Source organism: Schistocerca nitens, chromosome 1 (assembly GCF_023898315.1).
Source record: "Schistocerca nitens isolate TAMUIC-IGC-003100 chromosome 1, iqSchNite1.1, whole genome shotgun sequence".
Classification (NCBI taxonomy): domain Eukaryota; kingdom Metazoa; phylum Arthropoda; class Insecta; order Orthoptera; family Acrididae; genus Schistocerca; species Schistocerca nitens.
This window is the reverse complement of record NC_064614.1, coordinates 112,190,823-112,208,782: the sequence shown is the minus strand read 5'-3', so window position 1 is coordinate 112,208,782 and position 17,960 is coordinate 112,190,823. Positions and strand designations below refer to the sequence as shown.

At 44.7% G+C, this 17,960-nt stretch overlaps 1 protein-coding gene across 1 annotated transcript in view; it reads left to right on the top strand.

Moving 5' to 3' along the window:
• LOC126241990 (3 beta-hydroxysteroid dehydrogenase/Delta 5-->4-isomerase type 1) overlaps positions 1 to 17,960 on the top strand; it is a 213,609-nt gene that overhangs the window by 123,904 nt on the left and 71,745 nt on the right. The window contains exon 3 of the mRNA XM_049948053.1: positions 7,221 to 7,325. Coding sequence (XP_049804010.1) covers positions 7,221 to 7,325 — 105 coding nt within the window. The remainder of the gene's footprint in view (positions 1 to 7,220; positions 7,326 to 17,960) is intronic.

The following is a 17,960-nucleotide window of genomic DNA, read 5'->3' as shown; positions in this document are numbered from 1 at the left end:
CGAGAGGGCTGTACAAGCAATGATCACACGCGCGGCACAGCGGACACACCAGGAACCGCGGTGTTGGCCGTCGAATGGCGCTAGCTGCGCAGCATTTGTGCACCGCCGCCGTCAGTGTCAGCCAGTTTGCCGTGGCATACGGAGCTCCATCGCAGTCTTTAACACTGGTAGCATGCCGCGACAGCGTGGACGTGAACCGTATGTGCAGTTGACGGACTTTGAGCGAGGGCGTATAGTGGACATGCGGGAGGCCGGGTGGACGTACCGCCGAATTGCTCAACACGTGGGGCGTGAGGTCTCCACAGTACATCGATGTTGTCGCCAGTGGTCGGCGGAAGGTGCACGTGCCCGTCGACCTGGGACCGGACCGCAGCGACGCACGGATGCACGCCAAGACCGTAGGATCCTACGCAGTGCCGTAGGGGACCGCACCGCCACTTCCCAGCAAATTAGGGACACTGTTGCTCCTGGGGTATCGGCGAGGACCATTCGCAACCGTCTCCATGAAGCTGGGCTACGGTCCCGCACACCGTTAGGCCGTCTTCCGCTCACGCCCCAACATCGTGCAGCCCGCCTCCAGTGGTGTCGCGACAGGCGTGAATGGAGGGACGAATGGAGACGTGTCGTCTTCAGCGATGAGAGTCGCTTCTGCCTTGGTGCCAATGATGGTCGTATGCGTGTTTGGCGCCGTGCAGGTGAGCGCCACAATCAGGACTGCATACGACCGAGGCACACAGGGCCAACACCCGGCATCATGGTGTGGGGAGCGATCTCCTACACTGGCCGTACACCACTGGTGATCGTCGAGGGGACACTGAATAGTGCACGGTACATCCAAACCGCCATCGAACCCATCGTTCTACCATTCCTAGACCGGCAAGGGAACTTGCTGTTCCAACAGGACAATGCACGTCCGCATGTATCCCGTGCCACCCAACGTGCTCTAGAAGGTGTACGTCAACTACCCTGGCCAGCAAGATCTCCGGATCTGTCCCCCATTGAGCATGTTTGGGACTGGATGAAGCGTCGTCTCACGCGGTCTGCACGTCCAGCACGAACGCTGGTCCAACTGAGGCGCCAGGTGGAAATGGCATGGCAAGCCGTTCCACAGGACTACATCCAGCATCTCTACGATCGTCTCCATGGGAGAATAGCAGCCTGCATTGCTGCGAAAGGTGGATATACACTGTACTAGTGCCGACATTGTGCATGCTCTGTTGCCTGTGTCTATGTGCCTGTGGTTCTGTCAGTGTGATCATGTGATGTATCTGACCCCAGGAATGTGGCAATAAAGTTTCCCCTTCCTGGGACAATGAATTCACGGTGTTCTTATTTCAATTTCCAGGAGTGTACCATCAAATTTTGTGACGGTGAGAGAAGCTGACAGCATACGCGTTGCTCACAACTCACTCGTTCAATAAGGAAAATAATTTTTACGACACTGAATAGCGAAGCCAGGAGGGGGAGTAAATAATTTCACGACTTTTTGCGACATTCTCAGCACGGAAAAGATGATAATTGTCTTGGTGTGTATGGAGAACCAGCAATGAACTATTATACGTCTCTGTAAACTACTTTCCGAGATTTCTTGTTCTCTTTGTGTATGTAACGATTTCTGTCTTTCGATACACGAGAGCAGACAACGCAGTGCCGTCTGTGCGAAAAGCGCTGTGCGCCCAGATGAATACATGCCACTTTCAACGTACGTCCTTGTCACGATCGAGAAGGCCACTGCAAGTGTTTAACTGGAAAGGCGAGTTTGTTGGGATGATAGGTTCGTGGTGCCAATAATTTCATTTGGCGAAACAGTTAAAAACTAATTTCTTCGCTAAACTTAATGCATTCATTTGATAACTAACTGTCATGGGTGATCTTTTAGTCACGATACCCGTCCCAAGGGAGGAGCAGCCACGTTGACCATCCCACGGTAACGGTGACTGTTTTCGGAATAAAAGATAGCCTTTGTGTTTTTTCAGGGTACAGGCTATCTCCATTCCGAAGTTCATCCAGATCCGTCCACCCGCTCCACTGTGCAGGAGTAACAAACATATTAACTCGTCGGAGAAGGAAAATAAGCAATTTTTAGTTCGGTGCTGCGCATATTTTATATTTGTACGCGCAAGAACGTAGTCTGCCTTCACGTGCGCGGCTGCTACAGCGGATATGCTCGCATATCGTAATCAAATCCAGCCTCACTAAAAGTCTACCGCGTTCTACATGTAAAGGCACAACATCTCTTTGTCGTGCAGCATTTAAATGACACCGGCGTTGAGAATCTTCTGTCGCCTCAGAAGCCACAGCATACGCCTGCCGCACAGTGCCTAAACTGCAACAGGGTTGTATGGAATTATGGATTAAGCACTTTGAGGAGTGTATTATAAGCATTGTATCATTACGTTGCGTAGTATTATGTAGGATACATTAGACAATAAAAGCATTTTCACAAAGAGTAAACAGCTCTTTCTAAGAGTAATTATTATTGCATATTTCACGTTCTATTCTTCAAATCAATAAATAACTTGTAGTAAACACTTTTAAAAGTACCCTGAGTGTTAATTCAGGGTATAAACTGATTCTATTCTAAATTTCTTCCAAATCCGTCCAGCCGTTTCAGGGTGAAAGAGCAAGAAACATACACACAAACTTTCGCATTTAAAACATACACTGAAGCGCCAAAGGAACTGGTATAGGCATGCGTATTATATATATATATATATATATATATATATATATATATATATATATATATATATATATATATGTCCCCACTGGAGAACGATAAGCAAGTGATTTTCACCTTTCTTCAGGTTCTTCTTATTTTTGGTATATTTCTTCATTTTCTCCCCGAAGGCCTTCTTTCTTCGGTCCGCTATGGGCGGTATGGATTTGGTTCCGTTTCAGGAGTAAACTTCCACTTGTCAATTTTGCTTTTGGATGTATCCCTGTCTGATGTGTTTGTTGTGTCAATTTTTACTTTTGTCAAATCCTTCTACCTTCAGTTACACAGGGTACTGATGCTTCAAATGAAGTTTCCTAGTCCAAAATACGTTTAGTTAATCTGTTTTCAAGTAATCCGCCTATTTCTGATGTCGATTTCGATCTTTGATACTTTTACTGTTGTCTCGATGGTTTGCAATCTGGATCCATCTTGTGCGTATCGTGCTCCCTGAATTTTTCTAATAATCTTTCTTTCTGCTTTCTTGATTTCTTGTAAATCTAATTTTCAATTCAGTGAGAGTGTTTCACTTGCATATGTGACTGTCGATTTGATTACTATATTGTAGCGTCTGATTTTAGTGCCTTTGGACAGGCATTTTTTGCTATACAAATTTCGAACAATTTCTGATTCTTTCTTGACTGTCTGCACTCTGTTTTATGTGCTATGTTTTGAAATTCTGTCGGTTCAATAATTTCATCGCGATACTTAAAGTGTTTGACTCTGTTGATTTCCCCATAATGCGTTTTAAGTTTCGGAATATCTAACTTGTAACACATGAATTCAGTCTTCTTAAAGGAGTTTTGTTGGCTGACCTACACAGCAGATTCTTTGAGGACCTCGATTTGTTTTACTGCTGTTTCTTCACTGTCGGTTAGAATCCCTAAGTCACCTCAAACGCTGAATGTGGGACGATCAAATTTCTTTACCTCTTCCTAGTTTGATTGGCTTCCAAATGTTTTGTTTTCTTAGTTCAATTTCCTATACTTTAATTACTTTATCTAAGATTATGTTGAATAATAGTGGCGAGACCCCACTTTCTTGTCTTACGTCGTGGGCTATCCAGTGTTATTCTCTTCAAATATTAACGAAATTGTTTATATATGTATTGTATTTTGAATTTAACCCTTTAAGAACATGAATCATAAAAGTAATAAGAAATAAAGAAGCTTTGCGTGGACAAAACAAAGCTCATTTACGTAAATAGTTCCCCACGCCACTAACGGGAGGCACTATTTGTTACGTTTACAGAACGTTCGCGTAGATATTAAGATTATCTCACCAAAAATGTAAGTCCAGTTAGGTACACGCAGGTGAATCGTTAAGCCTTCACAGATGGCGCAGCGATCGAGTCACGTGCTCAACCGGGCGCACACTGCCTACACGTGAGCAAAAGGCAGTAGCGATCGGTGAGCTCTTTATGTTTTAAGTAGTCATTGTACGTGAACATGGATAGATGTAAGGACGTGACAGACTGGCAGAAAGGGGCAATCGTGCTCAGCCGTGCCTATGGCCATACGGTGTGTGAAGATGCTGCACTTGTTGGTGTTTCTCAACGGACTGTTCCTCGTGCCTCCAAACAGTGTTGTAAGACACATCGCCACGAAACACGGCGTCTGAATTGTGGGCGGATAAATATACTGACTGAGAGAGAGACCTGAGACACTTTCCACGGCTTGCGAATCAAAATCCCTTTCAAACTCGACAGGAATTGCTGCAGTCAGTGGAAGGAGTTCCAGCCTCACTTGATAGCGTGACAACATTGCGTCCTGAACTGCTTACAATGAACATTTGGAGTCGATCACGTCGCAAGAGGACGTTGCTCGCATACGCACATGAAGCTGCACATCTACAGTTAACTACAAATCACCGAACATGGTCGGCAGCTGGATGGCGGACGGTAATGTGGGCTGACGAATCATGTTTTCGCACGTCTTAGAGTGCACCGGAGGTCAAATGAAGCATTTCATACTAAATGTGTGAATGGTCAGGTTCAAGTCGGAGGTGAGTCCGAAATTTTGTGGATGTTTTTATTAACATGAATTGGGCCCACTCGCTGTGGTGACCACTAGCCTGAACGTGGTTATACAATATAAATGTTCTGAATGATGAGGTGTTGCCTTTCAGTGAACATTTGCATGATGAGTATGCTATTGACGCCACTGTTTTTCAAGACAACAGCAGAGTCCATCGGGCCGGAAAAATCCGTGACCCCCCCATTACATCTCGACTGGCCTGCAAAGTCACTCTATAGAATGTCTGTAGGGCACGTTGAAATAGCTGATGAAACGCCATCATCAGTATTCCGGCAATTTGTGGAACTGCAAGGTCAGGTCCTCAGCGAGTGGTTTAACCTGGATGCGACGTAACTACATGATCTTGTGGACTCACTTCCGAAACAAATTCAGGCAGGTGTCAAGTCCAGGGGTGGAATTACGCTGTGTGAAGTGATGCTTGTTACGATTCCTCTTGGCGTGACTAATTTTTGTAAGGTGAGCTTGTTTCAAACTGAATTGTTTAAAAACCGACAAATAAGAGAAAGAGAACTATGTTGCGTATTAATGTCAAGAATTCATGTGTGGCTTGAATGGTGTGTTGTTGTTGTTGTTGTTGTTGTTGTGGTCTTCAGTCCTGAGACTGGTTTGATGCAGCTCTCCATGCTACTCTATCCTGTGCAAGCTTCTTCATCTCGCAGTACCTACTGCAACCTACATCCTTCTGGATCTGCTTAGTGTATTGATCTCTTGGTCTCCCTCTACGATTTTTACCCTCCACGCTGCCCTCCAATGCTAAATTTGCTCAATATACAGATTGAATAACATCGGGGAGAGGCTACAACCCTGTCTCACTCCTTTCCCAACCACTGCTTCCCTTTCATGCCCCTCGACTCTTCTAACTGCCATCTGGTTTCTGTACAAATTGTAAATAGCCTTTCGCTCCCTGTATTTTACCCATGCCACATTCAGAATTTGAAAGAGAGTATTCCAGTTAACGTTGTCAAAAGCTTTCTCTAAGTCTACAAATGCTAGAAACGTAGGTTTGCCTTTTCTTAATCTTTCTTCTAAGATAAGTCGTAAGGTTAGTATTTCCTCACGTGTTCCAACATTTCTGCGGAATCCAAACTGATCTTCCCCGAGGTCGGCTTCTACCAGTTTTTCCATTCGTCTGTAAAGAATTCGCGTTAGTATTTTGCAGCTGTGACTTATTAAACTGATAGTTCGGTAATTTTCACATCTGTCAACACCTGCTCTCTTTGGGATTGGAATTATTGTATTCTTCTTGAAGTCTGTGGGTATTTCGCCTGTCTCATACATCTTGCTCACAAGATGGTAGAGTTTTGTCAGGACTGGCTCTCCCAAGGCCATCAGTAGTTCTAATGGAATGTTGTCTACTCCCGGGGCCTTGTTTCGACTCAGGTCTTTCAGTGCTCTGTCAAACTCTTCACGCAGTATCTTATCTCCCATTTCGTCTTCATCTACCTCTTCTTCCATTTCCATAATATGGTCCTCAAGAACATCGCCCCTGTATAGACCCTCTATATACTCCTTCAACCTTTCTGCCTTCCCTTCTTTGCTTAGAACTGGGTTGCCATCTGAGCTCTTGATATTCATACAAGTGGTTCTCTTCTCTCCAAAGGTCTCTTTAATTTTCCTGTAGGCAGTATCTATCTTACCCCTAGTGAGACAAGCCTCTACATCCTTACATTTGTCCTCTAGCCATCCCTGCTTAGCCATTTTGCACTTCCTGTCGATCTCATTTTTGAGACGTTTGTATTCCTGTTTGCCTGCTTCATTTACTGAATTTTTATATTTTCTCCTTTCATCAATTATATTAAATATTTCTTCTGTTATCCAAGGATTTCTACTAGCCCTCGTCTTTTTACCTACTTGATCCTCTGCTGCCTTCACTACTTCATCCCTCAGAGCTTCTTCTTCTACTGTATTTCTTTCCCCCATTACTGTCAATTGTTCCCTTATGCTCTCCCTGAAACTCTGTACAACCTCTGGTTCTTTCAGATTATCCAGGTCCCATCTCCTTAAATTCCCACCTTTTTGCAGTCTATTCGGTTTAAATCTGCAGTTCATAACCAATAGATTGTGGTCAGAACCCACATCTGCCCCTGGAAATGTCTTACAATTTAAAACCTGGTTCCTAAATCTCTGTCTTACCATTATATAATCTATCTGATACCTTTTAGTATCTCCAGGATTCTTCCAGGTATACAACCTTGTTTTATGATTCTTGAACCAAGTGTTAGCTATGATTAAGTTATGCTCTGTGCAAAATTCTACCAGGCGGCTTCCTCTTTCATTTCTTCCCCCAAATCCATATTCACCTACTATGTTTCCTTCTCTCCCTTTTCCTACTGACGAATTCCAGTCACCCATGACTATTTGTGTTATTGTCTTGAATTTATTACATCAACAGTTGAAGCAGACATGATTTTCATTTTATTTTGGTACTGCTTTCAAAGAGTTTCGGAAATGCTGCCTATGTGTTACAGGAGGCAGCGGCTTTCTGGGACAGCATCTGGTGCGCGAGCTGCAGCGTGATGAGACGGTGGCCGAGATCCGTGTGCTGGATCTCAAGAAGTACCACTGCCGTCTGGGTGAGTGATCATACACGTCCAGCCCCTTCTGTGAGCGTCGCTGGCGAGCAGAAAATCCACAAGTCATATTCAACTGTATTTTATGATTATGTCGGTGATCTGTTCGTCACTACATTACTTTCGTGTTTGCTTAGTGATAAATTAATTTCAGGTGATTTGTATAGAGAAAAAAAACCACCTTCTGAAGAACATTAAAAGTTAACCTGTGCCATTCTTAGACATTTTTTCAAACATTTTGAAATTGGTATATTAATAGTAATAATACTAATAATAATAATAACAGTAATAATAATCAAATATCTTACTGTATATTCCCACCCATTAGCAATTTTATTTGTTTATTTATTTAATCCTGTCAGAAACATACACTATAACGTACAGGATATCACAAACTTTAACAAAAGTACTCCAATCAGATTGATACTATAAGCATTATCATTTTTACTAAGACGCGGTTCACACTGAGACGCTACGATATGCGATGCGATACGTTACAGTAAAGGTTGGGCCGACGTGACGATTATCGGTGCGACACCCGTGTTCCCACTGAGGTGACAGATGATGCGACGTGATACACGATGCAACTCGGTACACCACAAGCAACAACAGAGCACGAATCACGTTTCTGTTTCAGATTCTGTTGCAGTCATGAGCTCTTCTAAAAGTGGCGTTTCTAACCAGCAAATACATGGGAATACTAGGAAGATCATACAAAAACCAAAAGAACTAATACCACGGAAAAAGAACACTAAACACCTTTTTGTGGGACTCAGAGTGTGAAAAGGCACGGCAAATACGCAAACTAGCTTTTCAGGACTACAGTAGCAAAAAATCCCCAGAAAGCGTCTGTTGTTTCCAAGAATCAAGAATCTCTTATGCGGCTGCTTCTTGTACTCTTTTTCTTCCGTTACCTGTGGTAACTGCCTTGTTACTGTCAACAGCCTGACAAATACCGCACTTCTCCACGTCAAATGAAATATTCAGATTTTCTTAGCGAACAGTTACCAGCCTCATTCCCATCCTTTGCTGATTATTTGTTTTATCAACGTCAATTTACCTATAGCAAAGAAAATTATCTTTACGAAATGAATATTGCAGTTCTCAGGCCGTATCAGCATAAGTATTACAGTAAAGTAGGGCAGTTTTTAAATTGTGGATTACGGCCTGTAATAGATGAGTCTTGTAAAACTTTCAGCACTGGTTTTGTTTAATAAATAGTAGTCAGTCAGCTTCACAATCCATCTTAATCGATTCCTTACCCTTAAAAACATATATTTAAGACACCTAAATGATGAGTATGGCTGTCACAGGAGCAGAAATACACTGCTGGAAAAAAGATACTGGACCCTTTAACATCTACCCAATTCACTCAAGATTTATTGTTGCAACAGTGCACATGGAGTAAAAGAAATGATTACGTTTACAGTACAGTACAATAGCAGAAGCGCTTCTTTGGTACGAGGCACCGACCCATGCTGATACACCCATGGACAGCAATGCAGTCAGTGACTCTGGCATCCAGTCGATAGTACAGATAGCGAATACTATCCAGGGTTACGATATGCCACGTCAGTTGGATCTGTTCACGCAGTTCTATAAGAATTGTTGTTTAATGAGATGCAAGAGTCGCCTCTTGTCCCAACGTGTACCAAACCGAGGTCGATTGCAGACAAGTCAGGAGATTGTATTGGCGAGTGAAGTTGTTGCGCCCGCATCTCGTGGTCGTGCGGTAGCGTTCTCGCTTCCCACGCCCGGGTTCCCGGGTTCGATTCCCGGCGGGGTCAGGGATTTTCTCTGCCTCGTGATGGCTGGGTGTTGTGTGATGTCCTTAGGTTAGTTAGGTTTAAGTAGTTCTAAGTTCTAGGCGACTGATGACCATAGCTGTTAAGTCCCATAGTGCTCAGAGCCATTTGAACCATTTGAAGTTGTTGCACGTCTTGCAGAGCAGGTTGAGTTTCACAGGCAGTGTGTGGACGAGAATTATACTTTTGAACAACACGTTACCTTTCTGTTGCAAGAACGGCAAAAAATCGGGTCTATCAACGTGCTGCACGGACGGAGTGCTGTTTAGCATCACCTCCAGGAATACCAGAGGTGAACGAGAGTTTTAGCTTACTGCGCCCCCGTCCATAAGGCATGGGGTGGATCCAGCGAGTCTTGGACGAATGCACTCTGCAAGACGGCGCTTACCATGTCTGCATCGTACACGTAAACGACTATCACTTGCGTGCAGACAGAATCTGCTTTCATCACTGAAGACCACGGCGCGCCGTTCCATCTTCCAAGTGACTCTCTGACGACACCCGTCGGGCCGTGCACGTCGATGGCGTGGTGTGAGTGGAAGACAGGCTAGAGGTATTATGTCCGAGTATAATGACTTTTCTGGAGACTAGAAATCTACTCTGTAGGAATCAGCATGGGTTTCGAAAAAGACGATCGTGTGAAACCCAGCTCGCGCTATTCGTCCACGAGACTCAGAGGGCCATAGACACGGGTCCACAGGTAGATGCCGTGTTTCTTGACTTCCGCAAGGCGTTCGATAAAGTTCCCCACAGTCGTTTAATGAACAAAGTAAGAGCATATGGACTATCAGACCAATTGTGTGATTGGATTGAAGAGTTCCTAGATAACAGAACGCAGCATGTCATTCTCAATGGAGAGAAGTCTTCCGAAGTAAGAGTGATTTCAAGTGTGCCGCAGGGGAGTGTCGTAGGACCGTTACTATTCACCATATGTATAAATGACCTTGCGGATAACATCGAAGTTCACTGAGGCTTTTTGCGGATGATGCTGTGGTATATCGAGAGCTTGTAACAATGGAAAATTGTACTGAAATGCAGGAGGATCTGCAGCGAATTGACGCATCGTGCAGGGAATGGCAATTGAATCTCAATGTAGACAAGTGTAATGTGCTGCGAATACAGAGAAAGAAAGATCCTTTATCATTTAGCTGCAATATAGCAGGTCAGCAACGGGAAGCAGTTGATTCCATATATTATCTAGGAGTAGGCATTTTGGAGTGATTTAAAATGGAATGATCATATAAAATTAATCGTCAGTAAAGCAGATGCCAGACTGAGATACATTAGAAGAATCCTAAGGAAATGCAGTCCGAAAACAAAGGAAGTAGGTTACAGTACACTTGTTCGCTCACTGCTTGAATACTGCTTACCGGTGTGGGATCCGTACCAGCTAGGGTTAATAGAAGAGATAGATAAGATCCAACGGAGAGCAGCGCGCTTCGTTACAGGATCATTTAGTAATCGCGAAAGCGTTACGGAGATAATAGATAAACTCCAGTGGAAGATTCTGCAGGAGAGACGCTCAGTAGCTCGGTACGGGCTTTTGTTAAACTTTCGAGAACATACCTTCACCGAGGAGTCAAGAAGTATATTGCTGCCTCCTACGTATATCTCGCGAAGAGACCATCAGGATAAAATCAGAGCCCACACAGAGGTATACCGACAATCCTTCTTTCCACAAACAATACGAGAGTGGAATAGAAGGGAGAACCGATAGAGGTACTCAAGGTACCCTCCGCCACACACCGTCAGGTGGCTTGCGGAGTAAGGATGTAGATGTAGAAGTAGATGGGTGTGCATGCCCATAGTCCCACTGGTAATAATCATTTCGCGACAGTTCGTTTTGACACATGTGGGCTCAAAAGCGCTCTTACCTGTGATGTGGTAGCTGTACGATCCGCCACTCCTGCCCTTACTATACGACAGTCCTGGTGTCTGTGCTGTGTGGAAGTCTAAAGTCTCGCCTATGAGTGTAAGAATGTTCGACGTGATCACTAATATCAGCATGCTTGCACGATTGACGCAGCATGCCCAACTTGTGTGGCAGTTCTCCGACAGGACCATCCCGCCACTCGGAAGACCACCATGTGACCTCTTCAAACTCGCTCTGTGGGCTGTAGGAAGCACGAGTTGGCGGGCCACGTTGAAACCATTTTCAGTTCATCTAATATGCCACAGGTGACATATGCCGTTATCGGATAAAAATCGACGTCGTCTTTCCGGGTGCACTAATTTTTTCCCTGGCAATGTCTATACAAACTAAAATCGTTGTAGGCCGTTTTAGAAAATGGCTTTTAAAGCAACTGGTCCAGAATATGGTGATGTCTACTCAACTTTTCCTGAATCTCCTATACCTACTTCACTCAATTCTTTTGGTTAGGCAAATCAGTGCTAAAATTTTTACGGGACTCCATTACATGGACAGGCATGCTTCGTGTTGCATCGGGCAATACAACAGAGATACAAGTCGGTGTCGTGTGCTGTCGCCCCAGCATGAACCAGTTAAGTCGCTTCAACTACGTTCGTATACACTCCATTGATGAGTGTTGTTGATGAGTGTTGCTTCTGTGTAGTATTGCAAGTCGCATATTGGTGTATAGTATCGTCTCAGTGTGAAGCGCGCCGAGCAGTTAGTGGAACTGGCTAATTACACCATACACAATACCTCATTAGGTGTGGTGTGATATGTATGCAGCAAATGCCCATGCTTCTCTGGTGGCGTCAATCATATTCTGGGGAGAGCACGTAGCTGTGCGCAACCTGCAGACCAGGAGATGGTTCATTGTCTCTTATTCACCAGACTCTTGTAATGCAGAGTCGCAGAGAAATCTTCTCATATTGATCTTCGTTCTGCTATCTGGAGAGCACAGCCTGTTGAGCTTCTTGCTTGTAGATCAACTTCCCTCGTGATCTGGAGGGAAGCTTTCAGAAGATATCTTCCATCTCGCGGAACTGGGACGTTATGAGTTTATTCTGAAGTCTGTCGGATGAAGGAAGCACATTATTGACTTGAGCCTCTGGAGCGCCGTTTGAGACCTATATAAATTTGGGTTCCTCACATTCAGTGGCTTGGATTTCTTCAATCCGTATGCCGCTCACGGCAGATATCTGGCGGTGGAATACCTGGTGGACAGTAAACGTGCTCAAGTAGTGTGGACCTCAGACGACCTGTTAAGAGTCTGTATGTTTGAAATAAGGCGACATCTACATGATTCGCACGGCTATATCTGCAGCACACAGGGCAGACATAGTCTGCAACTGAATAACAAAGGGCTATAGCCGAAGTTTGTAAGATGCGAGAATGCATCTCCCAGGTTCTTCCAAATAATTTCTGCAGAATATTGTTTGGCACACAAGCAGTGTATTCTGTAGTTGAGTGCTCGATCGAAATTTCCTGCTATTGCTCCTATTTGGGAGTGCAGCAGTGTTCTAGTTCCTTACCTTCCCATATTACTTGCTCTTCTCTTGCTGCACATCTGTTTTTGAAGTGGAATGCAAAGACTTGTGTTTTCGATGGATTCAGTTTCAGCTGACCCTCTGGATAATAAGTGACTAGAGTTTGAAATCTGATTCGATGAACAACTGCAACTGATCGTATTGATAAGATTGCGAAATCCGCATACAGTTTATACACCTTGGGAGAGTCTCTCTTCATTATCTACTAAAGTTGCCTCTTCAGTTGCAAGGGCGACATCATCTGCATAAGTAAACCTCCTTGTTCCTTGCGGGTAGAGATGACCATTACTGTAGATCTTGAAGAGTATAGGAGCTAGTACTGGCCATTTTTTAGATTTCACCATCTGCTCCTCTAGCCTTGAACTTGAACAAAAAGCCGTCTGTTCTCGTTGAAAACATTCAATTATTCGATTGAGTTTAAAGCTCTTAGTTATTTTGTACATTTTACCGACTAGTATACAGTGATTAACTAGGTCGTAGGCTGAAGTCAAATCAATAAAAGCTACCACAGCGATTTACCGCGTGAGGTGCAATACGTGGGAAGTACAACTTCTTCGTGGTTGAAAGCCTGCTTGTTCTGGTATGAACAATGGATCAATCACATCAGACAATCAATGTAAAATCATTTTTTCCAACATTTCGTATAAATGAAACCACAAAGAGACTGATCTGTAGTTCATAAAATCACTTGCGTTGTTTCCAGGCTTGAGTACTGCTATGACTTTGGGTTTTCTCCATAGTTTAGGAATTTTGCAGGTACTAAAGCTGTTGTTGAGTAAGTCCAAGAGCCATTTGCTTGCTAGCGGAACTAAAACTTTTGAGTAGTAGACAAAGCAAAGAGTGACCTCAGGAACAAATCGGTTAATTTATTTGTAAGCTGGGAGACTTGCTTTGTTTTTTCTAGTTGGAGAGACGCAGAATCAACAATGAAAACAATGAATTGCGAGTACTGTGTCCACTATTTCAGGACTACATACGTAAACGTATAGCAAACCCACAGATATTCAGATATGTAGACGTTTCGAACTTATCAAAAGCCAAACACTTCTGAAGCGAACCGGTATAATGTAAGCACTCTGTAGGAAAATGCCCACTGTTTTACCCGAAGAAGTCTGATGGAAGTATTCTTAACAGGACTTGGCGTATTCTGCGGAAATACGATACGAAGTGCCTTTTTCTACCACCTTCTAAGATTAGGGCCCTTTTAGGATCCTTAAAGAGTGATCTGGGTTTGTGTAAGGCGGGTGTCTATCGCATTCTTTGCTGTTGTGACATCTCATGCATTGGTCAGACCATCAGGATCGTGGAGGAACAGTGTCACACACACAATAGCTGAGCAAATCTGCTACTGCAGAACATTGCCTTGGAACCGGTCATCTTATGGGATATAACAACACAGAGATTCTGGCATGCACTTCCAGCTATTGGGATAGTGCTATTAACGAAGTGGTTGAAATTACATTAACAAGTACCTTCTAAATAGAGATGGTGGCTTTTCCTTAAATTCTGCGTCGAATTCGGCGCTCTCCCTTTTCGAAAATAAGGGGACAGAGTGATTGCTACCTCACCTGTTGGCTATCGATAACTTCTTGATGTCGGTCTTCTTTGGTTGTGCGGTGGCGCTGATGTTTACAGTGTGTGTGTTTGTGTGTGTGTGTGTGTGTGTGTGTGTGTGTGTGTGTGTGTGTGTTGTATTTATAGATATGCTCTCCATACCGAGGTTTTTAAATTCCCTTGCACACTGCTGCATTAGTGCCTCGAAAATGACCGTCTGTGCAGCTGTCGAAATATAGACAGTTGTCGAAGACGTCACCGGCTGCATACCTGTAAAGCAAGAGTTCTCCATGTATTGCGTACTGTACTCTGCACTGACGAAACAGATTGAACGTGCTGTGATAAAATTTACAAGATGTTTTCCGGGAGGAGGGGGGCGTTGATTTCTTTCTGTTCTGTGTTGTATATTTTAGTGTTTGAGTGTTTGTGTTTCACAGGCTTTTTCGGTGTTGTGAATGTATTTTCACAGAAACACGGCTAACTGGAGTAACAGACCGAAAAAATCCTAATGACATGATTACTCTGTGACGGGTCACCAGAGACCACGTGTTCCGCATACCGAAGTACTCAGAAAAAATCCCTGCCTCGGAAATTTTGCCGGCCGAGTTCGGATTCACGCGGCATGCAGGGTGTTCCTACCGGTTCCTCCGATTTCACAAGACTATATCTTTTACACCAGCATCTATAGCCGAAGTCGCTAACGTAGACTTGTGCGGTGGTGCGCACTTACTCGAAAGTAAGTCGGTTCGAATCGTGCCTGTTCTTGAAAAATTTTCACCACCACTATTTGACCAGCAAGGATAGCAGGGGGTGGTAGCGTAGAACTCGTGATCAACTAGTCCTTGCGGCAATGTCCTGGATGAAATTCCAAACCTCTCTATAGTGCCGGGCGCTGTGGCCGAGCGGTTCTAGGCACTTCAGTCTGGAACCGCGCGACCGCTACGGTCGCAGGTTCGAATCCTGCCTCGGGCATGGATGTGTGTGATGTCATTAGGTTAGTTAGGTTTAAGTAGTTCTAAGTTCTAGGGGACTGATGACCTCAGATGTTAAGTCCCATAGTGCTTAGAGCCATTTGAACCATTTTTGAACCTCTCTACAGTGTCTCGTGAAATTAGAGCTTGTGACACTGTTGGTCGTGATCTATCCGTCGGATGGCAATGTTAAATTCGGCGGCCCCCTATGTGCTATTCACGAGGAGTAGGCTTTGTGCTGACACTGGGTCACGCCCTATCCCTTCACTTCATCAAAACTCCAGCACTACACTGGGCAAGCACTCATCATAGTCATCCATACGACACAGTTCCACACTTGACACTTCACAACAGGTCGGAGGAGACAATGACGAACCACATCTAGCGGGACCACACCAACCTTTGATGTCTTCTGCATGACTGTAGGAACTTGGCTTAAATTTTGACACACGCAGGGGCTACAGAATTTTTATTTTCAAAAGCACTCAAAGATTCTTGTAACAGATTGCTTTCTAAAATAGGGGTATGTCTTTTACAAGTACGCACGTACAAGCTTTTTACATTCTCATTTAGCATCAAAGTTTTCATTTGTCTTCCACATATGTGGCTTCTACAGGACTCACACAAACATTCAGACGCTAGTCAGCCGTCCCCTACTTTTGCCAGCACGTCTGAACGTACTGCAGCCTACATCTACATCTGTATTCCACAAGCCACTTCGTGACTTATGGCGGAGGGTACTTTGTGTACCACCGTCAGCTTCCACTTTTCCTGTTCCAGCCGCGCATCGTTCGCGGGAAGAACGACTGTTGGTAGGGCCCCACGTAGACTGGACTCTTTATGGTCTTTTCAGGAGATATACGTGGGAGGAAGCAATATATTGGTTGAAACGTACGTTCTGGGAATTTTAACAATAGACCATTCAGTGATGAAGAACGCCTGTCTTGCAACGTCTGCCACTGTAGTTGACTGAGCATCTCTGTGACGTTTTTGCTCTTGCTAAATGAATATGTAACGAAATGTACTGCTCTTCTTTGGATCTTCTCTATTTCCTCTATCAGTCCTGTCTGGGAGGATCCCAGACTGGCAAACAATATCCAGTTATTGGTCGAAAGAGTGTTATTTTTTGAAAGACTGCGTTTGCTGAGGATTCTTCCAACGAATATCATTCTGGCAGCTATCGTTCTGCAGTCGGGTAATCATACAATAATGGGACTTTATGTGTACACCACACGTTACATATATTTGTGTTGAGGAAAAATTGGCACTATTGGCACTATACCAAAAGTTGATCATATGCAAGTCTTCCTCCGTTTCGGTGTAATTTTTTACAAGTATGACTTTTCTCTACACAACGGCATCATTCGCGAAAAGGCACACGGAACTTTCGACGTTGTTGCTGCGTCGCAGTTCAACCAAAGTTTCTGGAAGGAGGGACGTGTAGCCGGATACTTTCACAAATCCCAACATCCCTCCCCTTCCCCCTACCCCGCCCACGGCCACCAGTTTAAAAGGAAAAGGACCATGTACTGCGAGAACCGGTGATCTTGGAGGCCAACGATGGATTGTGAGATTGAAAGCCACACGGCACAGTTGTGACTGAATGGAGGACTCAAAACGTCATTTGTTGCTGTATTATCACCATTGGACTCGACGCACACCGGGTTATGAACGAATGAGCTAGCTGCACCGGAGAGACGCCATACCGGCAACTTACAACTCGCGCCAAGGTAAACTTTCAGCTTCGATGACTAGGCTAAAATTTACCCCAAGTTTTTAACTTCTCATATGTAGTTTTGTGAAATCGCATGAAAATCTATTCCAGATACCTGTATTTATGTACCAACTCTGCTTGTTGAACGTTGAGTGGAAAATTATTCACCTATATGAGGAATAGCAGACGACCCAAAATTGAACCCTGTGAGACTCCCTTTGTGATTTATCGCCAGTCACTTTGGCAGAGGTCAGAAGGCCAGTGGTTTACCGCGCTGGGTGGGGTAGCAGGGATGCAGTGAGTGTATGTCTGTTAGTCATCCGATGTATCGTGATGAAAACATCATTTGTAAATCATTCATTTATTGTTCACCAACATACAGGAGCGTGACAATGGTAGCAAAAGCCAACGCCCCGAGGACATAAGCTGTAGGCAGCCTGCGAAGAAGTTTGCATCGTCGCACGGTCGCTGAAACGATGACGGCAGTGACTCGGCAAGGTCGCTGACTCTAGCAGCAGGCACCAGCTTACAACAGAAGCCACACAGGACAGAGGCAGCCCGGCCGGTCAGAACGGCGTGGGCCAAGGCATGCAGAACCACGCCGTGAGCCCAACATGGATGGAACGGCAGCAGAGTCTGCCCATGCAAGTGGAGGCCAACAGCAAAGGGTCTGCCTGCACAAGCGACAGTAGATGAGTGGACGAGCAGCCTCACGACCGGGGCTCGAACTGTAGATTACCAGGATAGATGGCCGACAGTAGCTGAGGTAGGCCTGCAGGTGGCCATCCAGATGGAGGGTGTTAGGTCAGCGTACTGGACTCAGCGCGAACAGCAGTCCAATATGCTGACTTGTTGATCATAGACTCGTAGATTCGTAGGCAGTCGTAAATCCCCTCCTCCCTACCACCCCTTGGTGTTGATGGCCGCTACACTTCAACGCCCCTGTCTAGAAATGAACAGTATGTGTTTACGCGAGCTTGCGTTGCCCTAGAACTTAGAACTACTTAAACCTAACTAACCTAAGGACATCACACAAGTCCATGCCCGAGGCAGGATTCGAACCTGCGACCGTAGCCGTAGCGCGGTTCCAGACTGTAGCACCTAGAACCGCTCGGCCACCCCGGCTGACTAACCATTA